General features: G+C 43.2%; 3 protein-coding genes across 3 annotated transcripts; all 3 read right to left on the bottom strand.

Moving 5' to 3' along the window:
- Positions 1 to 768: 768 nt before the first annotated feature.
- Positions 769 to 5,963, bottom strand: TMPRSS12 (transmembrane serine protease 12). Its single transcript, XM_067314253.1, has 5 exons — positions 5,873 to 5,963; positions 5,004 to 5,202; positions 3,161 to 3,432; positions 2,240 to 2,382; positions 769 to 1,156 (listed from the first exon to the last, which is right to left on the bottom strand). Exons 1-5 carry the CDS (start codon positions 5,961 to 5,963, stop codon positions 920 to 922), a joined length of 942 nt encoding a protein of 313 aa, XP_067170354.1. The 3' UTR covers positions 769 to 919.
- Positions 5,964 to 6,590: 627 nt separating this feature from the next.
- Positions 6,591 to 8,908, bottom strand: TMT1A (thiol methyltransferase 1A). Its single transcript, XM_013960907.2, has 2 exons — positions 8,023 to 8,908; positions 6,591 to 7,107 (listed from the first exon to the last, which is right to left on the bottom strand). The coding sequence occupies exons 1-2, from the start codon at positions 8,524 to 8,526 to the stop codon at positions 6,871 to 6,873; spliced, it is 741 nt and encodes a 246-aa protein (XP_013816361.1). The 5' UTR covers positions 8,527 to 8,908; the 3' UTR covers positions 6,591 to 6,870.
- A 1,740-nt stretch (positions 8,909 to 10,648) lies between these two features.
- LOC106499428 (thiol S-methyltransferase TMT1A-like) lies at positions 10,649 to 13,381 on the bottom strand. The gene is made up of 2 exons (XM_013960906.1): positions 12,824 to 13,381; positions 10,649 to 11,027 (listed from the first exon to the last, which is right to left on the bottom strand). The coding sequence occupies exons 1-2, from the start codon at positions 13,316 to 13,318 to the stop codon at positions 10,791 to 10,793; spliced, it is 732 nt and encodes a 243-aa protein (XP_013816360.1). The 5' UTR covers positions 13,319 to 13,381; the 3' UTR covers positions 10,649 to 10,790.
- Positions 13,382 to 14,355: the final 974 nt, after the last annotated feature.

Below are 14,355 nucleotides of genomic sequence, written 5' to 3'. Positions count from 1 at the left end.
AGTATCCCTTCTATCAGCAAACACATGTGGTGTTAAGTAATACCTAAGCTTCTGATAGCTGGAAAAGTATAGGAAGAGGGAAGGAAAAAATATTTTCAGTTGGTAACATTTCTATATTAAATTTCATTATTAGAGTCAAGGCTGTTGTTATTTCCTCTACTGTTAGTATGGATCTCAAAGGCAGAAGACAGAAAACTAAGATAATAAAATTCCAAACTTTTTGGAGATGGACTTGGAAGGACTGGTAGGTGATTTTAATTAGCTATGTTTCATGCTTATAGGATTGTTTTCATCAGCCTAAAATTATTATGTTTACTGTATGCCGAGACATGCCCATCAGAGTGGCTTTTTAAAAGAAAATAAATTCAGTATTGATGAAAACACATTTTGTTGCAAGAATGCTAAGGCTTTACAGTTCAGAGCAACAATATACATTGCAGTGTTCCTTTAAGCTAGAATACTATGTACACTGTATGACCAGGTTAAATTGTAAATCATCGGCTTTCTTCCAACAAATAGGGAATTAATATTCTCTAAAATTATCACGGTGATGTATACTTTAATGGTTTTAAACATAATGAATTCATCTGTTTCGTACTCCCCAAAAGATGGTGTTTTATCATCATTTGAAACCTTACATTCATAGCAAATGGTTGTATATATTTTTTTTGTGTGTGCCTTGCTTTAGTTCATATGTTTACAAGAAATAATATAACTCCAAAAATAATATTGCTTTATTAAAAGGTTTTATATATATACATACAGAAATTGGATAAAAACACGCTTTCTAAAAAAATAAGCATGTCCTTTTACAGTGAGATTTAGTCTTATAAAACATGAGTTAGCTCTCTTTTCAAAGTTTTAACAAACAGCCCAAACCTCTGCTATGATGATGCAACAGCCTGTCACTTTAGAAAGCCTATGCAAGCGCTATACATCTCACAGTCAGAAGGATCACAAGTGTGATGCTCATGGGATTCACAGCCTTGTTACTCAACAGAAGTTCAGATATTACCCATCTTCTGTACGGAGATAAACGGACATAGATCCCAGGCAGTTTTGGTCGGCCACAGCCAATTCCAAAACTGGTAATCCCGATTAGATAGTACTTGCTGGTACTAGGGTAATAGCACGTTAAAGGTCCACCGCTGTCCCCCTGTAAATAACATTACCACATTACCAACATTAAACCAAAAAGTAGTAACATTTCCCTTCTAAGAATGAATGTAGCATTAGGGCAGTAATGTATCCCCCTTTTCTTAATCAACGAAAAGTCTCCTGTATCCAAAATCCATGGACAAATCAAAATAAATTTCCCTGGGTGATACTACCTTGACCAGAATACCATATCGACGTGATTGTTTCAGTGCCTTTAAGTGAAGTTGAATTTTTTCTTTTTTTTTTCCCCAGCTTTTCATTCTAAGATTTGTCTCCCTAAACTTTCTTAGTCATCAGTTAATATGAGAATTCAAATTACACTGTCCACACAATATATGACTGTAAGTACCAAGAAACATGGTAATGAATACACAACCCTGAATCTTTGCCAAATCACTTAGAGAAAGCGTGCTGAGGAAAGCAGGAAGTCTATCAGACTAAGTACTTATGAATACACTATATTTTTAAATTATAAATATCTTCTGCACTAAATGTCTGCATATCACCACTGATGCCCCAACTTTGTATACTGGTGCTTTTGACTTGAGAATTCTCTTTTCTGAGAAAGAGATACTGATCGCTCAGCATTTAATTTACAATCTTGCCACTGAACCAAACCACTTTCCAGTGCTGCTGTTCTCTTTCAAAAGCATAAAAACATGTAAAGTGTGTGCTTCATATACACTGCATATGTACAATGATGTGTATATGTGGGTGTATATATATGTATGTTTGTATAATGTGTATCTTATTGAAATTTTTGTGAGAAGTGTTGTATAAATATGGTAATATCTGTGCGCTCTGTTTGGGTTCTTTCTCCTTTCACTCCTGTTAACTTATTCTTGCCTCCCGCCAAGTATCACTGATTTTTTTTGTGTGTTTCTGAGATACGATTTTTCTTTGGGATCACCATCTTACCTCTCTATTTATGATACTTCTTTTTTTCAGTTTGACATCTGTTTTGTTTATTGTTTGTACTGTTTTAATTAATTATGCTACAAATGTCGGTCATCGTGATGCCCATGGGAATTTGGCTTAGTGGTTTCCATGGTGGCAGGTTGGGCACGATGTTCATTCTTACCTGACAGCTATCGATGCCTCCAGATTCAGAGCCAGCACAAATCATGTTGCTGTTAACCAGTCCTCCGTAGGAATCAAAAGCGTTACAGACATCAGAAGGAATGATTTCCACTTGTGCTTCTTTTAATACAGCCGAGGTTTTGCCTGTAATGGAAAGCAGTATATATAAAAGATAAAATATTTGTGCTGTTGTGCGTAGCAATTCTTACTGTGTTCTCTTTTTCCTGTTTTGGTACTTTAAGCCTAATTCTATACCTGCTTAGACGTGTACTTAATACAGAGACTGTGCCTGCTTCTAGTGGATTTAAGCTTAAGTCAGTTAAGTATTTGCAGATTTGGGACTGCTGTAGTTTTTGCCCTTCTTGCTCTGAAGAAACATTAATGATAATGACATTGGTCACTAGCTGTGTTCCAGATGTCAGAGGTGACTTCTCAAACAAGCTTGTGTGATCCCTGGCTGCCCTTTAAATCTCCACTCAATAAGGATGCACACCACTAAGTTACATCCTATCAAGTGTGTGACCATTGCGACTAAGGCCAAAATTACACTGGGAGCCTTATGTTCACAACGCATTGCATGAGAATTTTTGTTTTTCAATAAAAAACTATTTCTGGCAGCCAATATTGAGTAACTGTACCAAAAATCTGAAAGTCGGGCTAGTTTATTTTCCTCTTGTCATGTTATCCTTGGAAGAAAGGCTAAAAATCAAATTATGCCTTTGGGTTACATCTTTGTAGGCCTAATCTGCTTTCAATGGAAAGATCAAGGAGAGCAGATTTTCAGCTGCAGAAGGATTTAATGATGTTTTGTGAGGAGACTATAACCCAAGCTGATTCAGTTATGTCAGTCAGCCTGAGGGACTGAAACCTGCAATCAGTTATTTAGCTCATAACGTGGTCAGTCAAGCAAGTAAAATTTTACCTTTCTCGGCTATACGTCCCCAACCACTTATAAAGCAGTCTGTTTCGTTGTTGATATATAGGTAAAGGTGTGCGGAAGGTAAGCAGATAGGCTGAATGTAGTTGTTGTAGTGTACAGAGGAATCAAGTTTAAATAATGCAATATCATTTTCAAATGTTTCTTTCCGGAATTCTGGATGGACAGTGATGTTTCTAATATTTCTTTTTGTTGTATGTTTATCATGTTTCCAAAGGTTATGCACACCTATCACAGCTCTCCAGTAATATGGGTCCCTAAAAGAGAATTCATATATTTCTTAGTTATCTTAACATAAATACATTTCTTGATGGCATTTTTTAAACTATTGCTTTAGTGTTGGCTTAAGCACCTTTGAGAATACACCTTGAAAATTCTGTAGTAAATAGTTTTTGGAACAAATTTGGCTAATGACAGTTTTGGCTGTATTGAATACTCAGTTTGCCTAATGCTGGTTATATCTTTTAAAGCAAATTCAGATTAATGATTTAAGCTGATAATTCAGATTTTGCTTCCCACCACTGTCCCAGCAGAGGCCACCCAGGAGGTATTCAGTTGAAGAAGATAACCACATGGATTTCTTTTACAAAAAGGAGGTAGGCTTGTACCCGTGGTGCTTGTAAAGACAGTGCTTGTGCCTAGATTCAGAAAATCCAGTAACCAGAAGTTACAAATATTAATATCAACTTAAATTTAGAAATAGGACCAGAGTCATGCAGACCTAGTTTCTATTCAAGTCTGAAGGAAAAAAAAAAAAACTTAACTGATATTAAGTGGTAATTGAATTTGGCCTGTAATGGAGAAAGGGGCAGGCTATAAAATTCAGACTAATATTCAAAATTCTTCAGAGTATAAGATAAAAACTAAATTGATTATTTGCAATAAAATGCCACTATAAATCAATGTTTGTAAAAGTGCACTAAAGTGGTTAAAGTTAAAATTGGTTAAGATGGTTAAGATTAAAGTTTCAAAGTTCAAAGAGATTTTGGCAGTTCTGTTTCCCTCATGTCATGGTTGCGTCAACAAAGACAATGCAGTCAATATCAACTTGCATGAACTAATGTGCAAATTTTGCAACTATTTTAAAGGCTATAGTAAAGGCAACAGTGAGCAAATAGCTGAAATACAGCAGAATTGCTCTAAGTACAATGAAGCCTCTTCTGAGGCATGTTATTATTATTACCACATTGTCAAAGAAAAGGTACTAGAGTGCCAAATTGTTGGTTCTGTTAAGCAAGAAAAAATGGAAGTAATGTTAAAACTGAAAAAAACTAACGAGTTGCAATTTTTCTAATCTAAATATTGCAACATTTTCTATTTGCAGTGAGCTTTACTAGTTTAGAAAAATCTATTGAGAAAAACTAGAAATTCATGTTAAAAAAAAAAAAAAGGGAAAAAACAGAAACCCCCCAGCCTAACAAAAACGTTGCATAGATATGAGAACAACCCAACCTTCGGCAAAAGTAACAAAGGTTGTTCTGGGCCAAATCAGAAGCGCGTTTCCAAAATATCTTGATGCTGACTTAATTTTAAGGTGTAACTTCCCATACCGGGCATGCCGGGACGGCAGCAGTCACCAAGCGTGGCTGCTGCAGCCAAGGAGGGCGAAGGGAAGGGTTTTGGTCCTCAAGTACCACCGGTGGGCAGTACTGGCAAACAGGAGTTGGATAGTTTGGTTCTGCGTTATCAGAGCTCGGTCCCATTGATTTCCATTTTTTTTCCCAAAGATACAACCGATACAAATTAAATTACGTGACTCAAAGGTGATGCTTTTCTGCTCTATGCCCTTCTCATACTCAGTAAAAAGACGTTTTAGATGGATACATACTTCTTCCCCGTAGCGCAGTGGGCAGCTGAAAGCACTGAGTTCTCGTTAACTAAAGCTCCACCGCATACGTGCTTAAATTTTACACCAATTTGGTGAATTTGGAGGCTGACTAACCACGGCCATGCTCCCGCTTGGGCATCGCGTCCACCCACGATCCGAGGCCCCGAGAGCATCTCGGCGAGCGGCCGTTCACCGCACTCTGCAAAAGAGAGCAGACACGCAGCTTTAGCAGCAGGCTGGCAGCGGGGGGAGGTTTTGGTATATACTGTGGTATTTATTTATTTGGACGTTCGCAGTGGAGCTCTGCTGGCAGCGGGGTTTTTTGGCATATACTGTGGTATTTATTTATTTATTTGGATGTTCGCACTGGAGCCCTGATTCTGAAGATCCCTTGGATTTTCTCTCGTGCCGTGAGGTATTTATTTACTGTATCTGGCTGTGCGTGCGTTGTTCGGTAGCTGTATACGTGCTTGTTGTATAGGGCCGCATATGCATTTTTGTGAGTGGTTTCCCGTGCTAGGGCGGTTTCCAGTCACTGTAAGTGGTTTCCAGTGGGTTCCCGTCACTGCTGCTTTTTGGTATTGATCTCATCTGTGCGTAGGCAGAAACCCTTTCCCTCCGTGTCTGCGGGTAACCGTGGAATGAAGCCGTGCGGCAAAAGGGGCCCGGCTCCCTCCTCCCTGGGGCAGCCGCGCCGTCATGGCGCCCGCCCGCGCGGCGCTTCCCGCCTCCGCGCGGGGGCTCACGGGAACTGTAGTTCTCCCACGCGGCCGGCGACGCGCAGGCGCGCCCAACCGCTTGAACCTGCCCGCGCCCGCTGCTTTCGACGCCCGCTGCTCTCCCGCAGCGCTCGGCGAGAGCGGCGCTACCTTCAGTGGGAATCCAGGGGGCCGGGGCATCGGGCACGGCGCCCGCGAGCAGCGGCAGCAGCAGTGAGGCGACGGGGAGCCTCGGCCGCATCCTCCGTCGACGGGGCAAAATGGCGGCCGCGCTGCTGTGGCGGGGCACGTGACGCGCAACGGCCGCCAACGGCCGCACGGTGTGTGTGTGGGGGGGAGGGGGGTTTATACGCTTGTACACTTGGAGCGTAACGGTTGTGCCTGAGGGTTTGACGGGAAACCTGCCCGTTTCGTAACACTCGAAATAAGCTGCGATAACAAAGCAGAGAAAAGGGGGAACGGGCTGGGCCGGCAAGGTGGAAAGCGGCCCGTCAGCGCGGCCGCTTCTCTGCAGGCGAGCGGTGATGGTGGCCGCACCCCGCTCTGCCCGCTTTTTCACGGCGGAAATCGGCCTGGGAGCATCCCGAGGAATCGCCTGCCAGTTAAGCAGAGGCTCCCCTGAGTAAGGAGTTAATTTTTTTTTTTTTGTCTCTTTACCAAAATGTTTGCATGCTCTTGCAGCTGCACGAGCAAATCAGCCTTGTTTCGAAACTCGGTGAGTCTAGATGAGATAAGGAAGGGTTTGAGCGTGCGCTCGTGCCAGCGGTGAGGCATTTCTCAAACCGCCGCGAACCGGGGAGGGTTTTCTAGCGTTGGCGAGGCACAGCCAGCACACTGCAGTCGTTCTAAGGGTTTAACGTCTGCCCAGGCAGATCTGCTTTATTTTTGTGCTGTCTGGAACTTCAGAATACCAGTTGCTGATGCTTTACCTATAAAGCCTATCATCAGTGTAATTATTTCCATTTCAAGATTTTTAGAAAGCTGAACTTCTTCCTCATTTGACATTTAAAGCAGAAACTTAAGATAACTGAAGCTTAATCATGTTAACCTGGGTGTGGCTATTTAGATTAGCATATACCATTTTGCAGCTTTGACTATGTCAAGGAATTTCTTGGAGGACAGGGGAGAAAGTTACAGTGCAACATGAATTACTTCACAGCATATCCAATGATATGAGGCTTAATAGGTGTCCAGGGTAGAGGAACGCTGATGTGTTGTAATTTCAGTTCGGAGAAGTTGGCCTGTTCTAGGCTTTTCCATGTCTCTCTTGTTAGGCAGCACCCAGCAAACACGAGTTTCCAAGTCGGATAGCAGATCTGCTGCCAAAAATACTTCCAGCTGGAGTGATCAGCAGCCACGTGATCTAAGAAATAGAAAGCGCCACCCTGGGGAAGCAAAGTCATCTTAGAATATCACAGAAGGAACGCACACGCAGCGGATGCTTCCCTCTCTGACCCACCTTTTCTCAAACACTATTTGATGCATGGGAAACGCAATTCGCTCACTTCAACAGTATCTTTCTACCCCTTTCCTGCCAGCTTTTTTACCTCTGTAATGTCAATTGGAATTAATATAAGCAGGAAACTTGCAGAGATTCAAAATGCATGTTCTGAAAGGATGAAAGGTGTACTTACTGGATCCCTTTGTTCTTTTAGCAATAGTTTGTTCTTTGTCTTTTTGTTTAAATTACAGTTGCTAGCGTGTCATTTTTCAAAGGAAAGTAGGTGAAATGTATGAACCCTACTAGAACTCACCGGGTTTTTGACATCCCAAAGGATTGAGTTGACAGTACCATTTTAAAGGCTGAAATTTTATTGCAAAAAATAGCTTTTTTTATCCTTAACTTGAATGAGACACTACGGGGAATGAAGGCATTTAGATTGCTTTAGTCATACAGGTAGATCAGGCCCTCTTCTAAGAGGCTGAAGCAGTTTGTTTAAAACACAGACTTTCAGTCTTGATTGGAGACCTTCCCCCCTTCTCCCTAAAAGAAAATCTGGTGTGTGGGGGGAGGGACAATAACAAAGGAGCCACTTCTGCTTTAAATGATGTGCTGTAATTGCTTCCAAAATTAATGGCAGTTCTAGTTGCTTACTGTGTTACTTTTAAGGCTGAACTAAGACTGACTGACCAGTGTGCTACTACTGCTTTGCACCATATAGCATTGCAGGGTGGTTGTAAATCTTGTTTTACTACGAAAAACAGGGTCTAGCTTGTCAGCTCAAAGTCAACTTTTTGTTTTGGTGCAGTGCCTCTGGAATAGATGATAAAAGAAATAACATAAAACTTCAAATACTCACTGGTCTGAGCACTCGCTGTGCTTCTTTCAGGGCTCTGTTTACATCCTTCACAGAGCATAGGACTAAAGTGCAAACGACTGCGTCCACAGAGCCGCTGGGCACCTGGCTCAGGTCTTCCGCTGCAGCTACTAAGAAACGCTCATAGTGGAGGTGCTGGTTCTGGCTCATGCTTCGAGAAAGGCCTTTCTGGAAGTGAGGGTTTATATCGGTGCATGTCACTTTGCAGCCTGGTGGGTAGAACTGGAAGTTAGCACCACAGCCGGTCCCGATCTCCAGCAGCTTCAGCTCTCCTGAGGGACCCGCAAACTCGGGCAGATTATGAAATAGCTCCTGTTTCTGCCTCAGTGTTTTCCTGTTGTGAACTGCAGAAAGCTTCTCGAGGAAGAAAGGAAAAAATACCTTCTTACAGAAAGGCTCCCATATACCCAGGAATGATAGCAGGTAGATGGGCATGGCGAGCAGCGCGAGGCAGGCACGGAAGAGGAGAATGCTGACCTCCGTCATTTCCAGCGTGGGGGCAACGGATCCGTACGGCGCAGAGCTCGTTCCTCTACGTGTTAGCACTTGAAACTTCGAGCTGGGTTTGTGTACTCGCTGTGTTCCTCTTGAAGTGCAACTCTTTGGATTGATGGGGTGGACTTTTCTCTAAAGCTGATTTTAAAGTCCAGTCACAGACGAGGAAGGGAAAAACAGCACTGCATACCAAACAGTTACCGTAGTGTCCCAGCTCGGGCCAGAAAGGAGCTGCCAGCCCGTTAAGTAACCTAGATAAACTGGACAGTGCATCTTTGTATTTAACTGTTGGCAAAATGTCATCCATCACCCTAATCTGGTGTTCAGCAGTTTCAGATTACGGTTCATATCTCTTAAAGAAACCGTATCTTGTTTTCAGTGAGTGGTAGGAAGTTAATCTGAACTCCGGATTTGCTGTGGACATTTAATTTTGTTTGTTTAACATTTTAAAGGTGTATTTAAGGGTTGTTTACCACCTTGTTTTAGGTGTCCAAAGTAGCTGGATGAGCTAGTCAGCTACTTGCTGTGTGCTTTCTCTGCAACAGCAGCTTTCAGTCTTTCCACTTCATGGACACCTAAAATATTTTGATATGCGGATGTGGGCTCCTTTGTGGTGAATGAACTTGCTTTTCTTAGTTACCTTTCAGATCTTTTATAGGAATCGTGGACCAGAGATAAAACAATTTATTAATTCAGTAATTGCTGTCTGTAGTAGCTTGGTTTTATTAACTTTATAAGCCTGAGTTGACAATGTACAGTCCGTTTTATGCTAAATGCCTTCTGTAAAACTTTTTCAATTTTGCTATCACCGGTGTTTTTTCACAGGGTTTAGCAGTAGCAGTGTAGATTAGCCACTGACATTTAATTGCTCTGCCTGAGTGAGCCTAGTAAAGGGACGAGGGAACTGTTTGCCCCACTCAACTTTAGATCCCCAATTCCAGCAGTTCTGTTGCGAATTGCCCTGGAGAAGTTGATTTTTCTGTTGAATGCTAGGTAGCCTTGTTGTCCGGAGTTGCCTCCTCCCTCTAGTGGTCAGAAAGCAAATAAAATACCCAGCATACGGCAGCATCGTTATTAGACTGCTTTATTGCTAAACTCTGTTGTCACACCTTCATGCCTCCATCATGTGGTGACTACGTTGGAGAAGCAAATCTAAACAGTGGGAATTACTTCAGATGTACTTTCTGTGTAGACCAGTTGGATGCGTGTGGAGCACAAAACAGAGGCATTAAGTGCATTCTTTTCTTAAAAATCATTTGCACTAGGTTTTAATTCTTAGGTGCTTTACTGTGGGAAATCAAAAAGAAGGTTAAACAGTGGCCAAGATAGCAGCACCTTCTCTTGGTGTCCTAGGGGAGTTTAACTGGAAAACATTCCTAATGAAATGTGTGGCTTTTAAAAAAGACTTGGCACCTTAAAGGTGTAATCTGGACCGAAGGGAGAGTAGAATATGAAGAGTTTAAGCATAGGTTTAACTTTTTAGCAGAGCGTGACAAAAGAGCTGTAAGAGCATGGCTTAGTGGTGACCGTTTCACAGCTGAGATGAGATTTCTGCCATCTGATTTAACAAATGCCAACTTTCTCCCAGGGTAAGAAGTTCTGTTTCTTGCTTTGTAGGTTGTAAGTTAAATCTAGGCTGATAGCATTAGCATCTAATGGCCGGTGAAAGCTCTGTGTAGTGAACTGGTGCTCTAATGGGCACTTCCCTGAATAAACAGTCCAGTAAGGGAGGACTCAACTGGCATGGGAGAATGAACGCCGGCTCCTAGCGGTATTTTGTAATGGGAAGACTGAAAGAAAAAGGCTTGTACTGATGCTGTATCTATTATGTATGTGTCCTGAATCTGAAATCTTAAAGGTTGAGTAATAGTCTCTGCTATTAGAAGGACGTTAGCTCTCTGTATTTGTTGGCACAGATCTGTTCCCTTTCTTCCCTCTTCCCTTTCTCAACTCTGAGACGGTGACTCCTCCTTTATTTTGCATTGCACTGAAATGCGTTCTCTGGTTTTGTTTCCAATCTGCTTGGTCCTTGTGCCACAGCTCTATTTAAGAGCTCCATCCAGCAAATGGAAGAATGTGATTCCCTGTTTGAACGAGCTATGGATGCTCACAAAGTTTTTCATGTTTTTATTCTGGGTACTTAGCTGCTGTACATGGGTTTACTGTAAGGCTACTACGCAGTGAAAAATACTTTATAAAAAGTGTGAAAGGAGCTGCCGAAGGGACGTTCTGTGTCCTGCAGCGCTCGTGGTCATTTATTTTACTGCATATCCAATGATATGAGGACTGGTAGGAATCCAGCGGGGTGCGACATGTATGCGCCTCAAGTTCAGTTCTGAGAAGTTAGTTTTCTCCAGGTTCTTCTGCGTGTCTCTGCTCAAGGAACACCCGTCTCCAAAACACTTCCAGGCTGGGTCACAGACCCTTTGCCAAAAGTAGGTCCAGCTGGAATGATCTGCAGCCACATGCTCCAAAAAGTAAAATGCTCCACCCTGTAAAACAATGCCATAAAAAACTATAAAAAGGACTTAGGAACTTTCACCTCTGTACGTAGAATTTTATTATTTACTTTTTAGCGAACAGGCTGCCTTTTTTCACCTCTCTGGAGACTGGCCTCCTTTCCTAGAGATTATGCATGATGGATTCATGTTCGTTTTGAGTAGTGAAGCCTCTGTAACTGCCTCCCATTCAATCTGTGTAGAAGGTAGTGGGTTTTACTGGATGATTACTTATTTACTGGATGATTATTTATTTATTTGCAGCTTATAATTCTGCAAGAGGCAGTATGGTCTGGTGGTTGGGAATTGCTGTCACAGGGTATTTATCTCTGCCCCAGCTACCTTGCATGATCTTGGACAAGCCACTTAACTTCCCTGGGTTTCAGTTCTCATCAGTAAAATGTGAATAAACAAGTTGCTTACTCTCCGTCCCAGCAATTAAAAGAGCTCATTTCTTAATGTTTGTGAAGCATGTGAGATAGCTGTTAGCAAGCAGAAATCAAATGTCCCAGATGAGAGAGAGAGAGGCTACAGCGGGTAGGTACAGCATGTAATAGTTTGTTCTTTGTCAGTCTTGTGAACCCTGCCAGTGTTTAACTGGGTCTTTTGCCACATCCAATTCGATGCCTTTCAGTGTTGATAAACAACAGATAAAAGGCAAATCTAGTAATGTAAGCAAGCCTTTTCGTAACAGTAAAGGCTGTCTAATGGATCCACATACAGAAGTCAAGGACGCTGAGCTGGTATTTCCCTCCCCTTCTTAGTGGAGAGTGTTGGGTATGATCTTATTGCCTTATCTTATTGCCTCTTCCCTAGTTTTGCCTTGTAGGAGTGTACAGGGTTACCTTGAGGAATGAAGTGGGGTTTTAGCCACATCCAGGGACGAAGTCTTATTTACACAGGAAGGACCAGTTACATAGATTTAACCCAACCCATGCAGACTTGATTTGTCTTAAGTTTAATTTAAACCCTTCCCCGGTTATTCTGAGATAACTGGTGGAAAAAAAGTATTGTTGTAGTGGAAGAGAGGCATATAAATATGTGGGAATGTGGGGTTTTACAAGTGTCACCTTAGATTATAATGAAAATACCTGGTCAGATGCTTAAGGTCTAAAGGTGAGAGCAGTTGCTAGTGAATGCACAGGGCAACTATAAACTGAAATGCTTGTTAATCTTTTGCCTGTGTTAGAATTCGCATCCCTCCCTGCTTCTCTCCCTTTGTGCCCCTCATGTCCACCGTTTTCTTGCAGTAACCCTCATTCTGTACTGCTCTGCTCCTGCTCCTCCCGGCCCCCGGGACCTCCTCAGAGTTTTGGTCTGGGGGTTTTGCAGGCTTCCCAGCTGCGAGTACAGGAGCCGGGGTGCCCTGTTGGAGTAGCTGTCTCTCGATTGCCCCAGCAGTCAGCGCCGCCTTGCAGGTGCTCCAGGCCTTCTGCACGCTTGGCAGCACCCTGGCCAGGTGCTAAGGAGGGAGCGGGAAAGCAGGATGAACTAGTTCTTCCATCTGCAGGTGAAGCAGCCCAAAGAAATTACTTGCGAGTGGTACGCTGTGCAGACCTGATTCTGTTGCATCTGAGTGGTACGAGATACAGTAGGATGGATGCTCTCTCTTGTGATCACGGAAGGGTCTACAGGTATCTACAGCACAGTAAGGAGTGAAGGAGTTGGCAGCCCTTCTCTAATGGGCAAGATTACAAGAGAGAAAGAAAGAGGATTTGGCAGGGGAAAGGAAATCAGAAGTGAGAGCAGGATCATTCCCTGCCTCCCTCCCTCGCCCTGCCCCAGCTTACCAGCCTGAGCACTCGCAAAACTTCTTTCAGGACTTTGTTGACGTCGGTTACAGAGCACAACACTAAGGTGCACACCACTACGTCCATGGTGCCATCCGATATCTGATGCAGATTCTCCCCAGAAGCAACCACCGAATGTTCAAGGTGGAGGTGCGGGTTCTCCGAGAGGCTCTTGAGGAGGAACTGTTGGAAATTGGGATTAGGATCGGTGCATGTAAGCCGGCAGCCTGGTGGGTAGAACTGGAAATTGGGGCCGGTGCCTGTGCCAATTTCCAACAACCTGAGCTGGCCTGAAGGGCCGGCAAATTTTCTTAAGTTGCTGAACAGCTCTTGTTTCTGCTTGTAGACCTTACGGTTGTAGATTGGTGCAAACTTGGCCATGATATATGGAAAAACTTTCTTGTAGAAGGAGTCCCATAAACCCACATAGGCAAGTATATATGCGGGCAAGATGACGAGCTGAACGCATCTCTGGAGGCAGGAGATGAGGCCCATGGGTGCAGAGACCCCGAGCACAGCGCGGCGTGAAGGCCGTGCCGGCAGCCCGCGCTACAGGTCCTTCTGGTGCCGGTCGCCAGCGCTACCTCTGAACCGGATGTGTCTGTCTTTCCTCCTGGCCACCCTCCAAACTCCGTCTTAAAGTGACAGTGCGTCACCGCTTCAGCGGCACAAAACTGCTGGAAACGTCTGAAAAGGGAGGGGAAAGCCAGACGTGCGGAGCATTCTTGCTTCACGTAACACGTGTAAGGCTATAGTTACTGCAAGTGTGAAGTGGTTTTGAATTTCTGCCTGTGTATTAAGGACGTACTTAAACATTTAACTGGGTGGAATCTGAGTGCTCAGATCCTGTCTGGTTTGAGCCTGGAGCCTGGGAGAAGCAACTGTTTCAACCCTCACACGCGTTTTGCCTCTCAGTTTTGTTGACTGCTGTATCATCATACCTCTGACCATCTCCTGAGCCCTTGTGGTAGGGTATGCAGTGCACTTTAATAGTAATCGCCTCTCCCAGTAACTTGGGAGTTTTAAATGATAGCTCACCTTATAGTTGATGCAGAGTTTGGTTAAGAACACAGTACATTTGGGTTACGAAAGAATTGCACTCATGAGATAGCGGAAGTCTTTCAGACTATCGCGATCTCTTTAGCTCTCCACATGTAACTACCTGTTTAAACTACATAGTCATTGCAGCTACTGAGCTTTGTTTAGCTTGGGTTTGCTTGACGGTGCTTGTTAAAAGCAAAGCTATATAGTCTCATGGGTATTATTACAGAAGCACAGGTACCCTGTAGGTGTTGCAGACACGTAGGTATGACGTGTCCCTGCCCACAAAGCTTATGAACTGACCAGGCAGTTCAGAGGTCACTATGCAAAAGGAGAAGGGAAAAGAAGTGAGGGCTATAATGATGAAATAAGGAAAAGGCAGTATTCTTATCAAGCATAAAATCTGTAGTGTGTGTGTGTATGTGTTTTAACCCAGGGAAAGTTTTTATGGTTTTGATTTGCTTTACTGTTCTGATTACAAGCAAGATCAT

Source organism: Apteryx mantelli, chromosome 33 (assembly GCF_036417845.1).
Source record: "Apteryx mantelli isolate bAptMan1 chromosome 33, bAptMan1.hap1, whole genome shotgun sequence".
Classification (NCBI taxonomy): domain Eukaryota; kingdom Metazoa; phylum Chordata; class Aves; order Apterygiformes; family Apterygidae; genus Apteryx; species Apteryx mantelli.
The sequence above is the reverse complement of the archived record's forward strand: the minus strand, read 5'-3'. Positions and strand labels throughout refer to the sequence as shown.

Bases quoted from the DNA above. Each gene is read 5' to 3' on its own strand.
- TMPRSS12 (XM_067314253.1), bottom strand. From the start codon at position 5,963: ATGCGGCCGAGGCTCCCCGTCGCCTCACTGCTGCTGCCGCTGCTCGCG. The intron at 2,383-3,160 runs GTAAAATTTTAC...TTTCCATTACAG, and splicing joins GGGACGTATAGCCGAGAAAG to GCAAAACCTCGGCTGTATTA. The intron at 1,157-2,239 runs GTAAGAATGAAC...TGTTATTTACAG, and splicing joins GAGGCATCGATAGCTGTCAG to GGGGACAGCGGTGGACCTTT.
- LOC106499428 (XM_013960906.1), bottom strand. From the start codon at position 13,318: ATGGGCCTCATCTCCTGCCTCCAGAGATGCGTTCAGCTCGTCATCTTG. The intron at 11,028-12,823 runs GTAAGCTGGGGC...ATTGTTTTACAG, and splicing joins TTTTGCGAGTGCTCAGGCTG to GGTGGAGCATTTTACTTTTT.
- TMT1A (XM_013960907.2), bottom strand. From the start codon at position 8,526: ATGACGGAGGTCAGCATTCTCCTCTTCCGTGCCTGCCTCGCGCTGCTC. The intron at 7,108-8,022 runs GTGAGTATTTGA...TTGCTTCCCCAG, and splicing joins CACAGCGAGTGCTCAGACCA to GGTGGCGCTTTCTATTTCTT.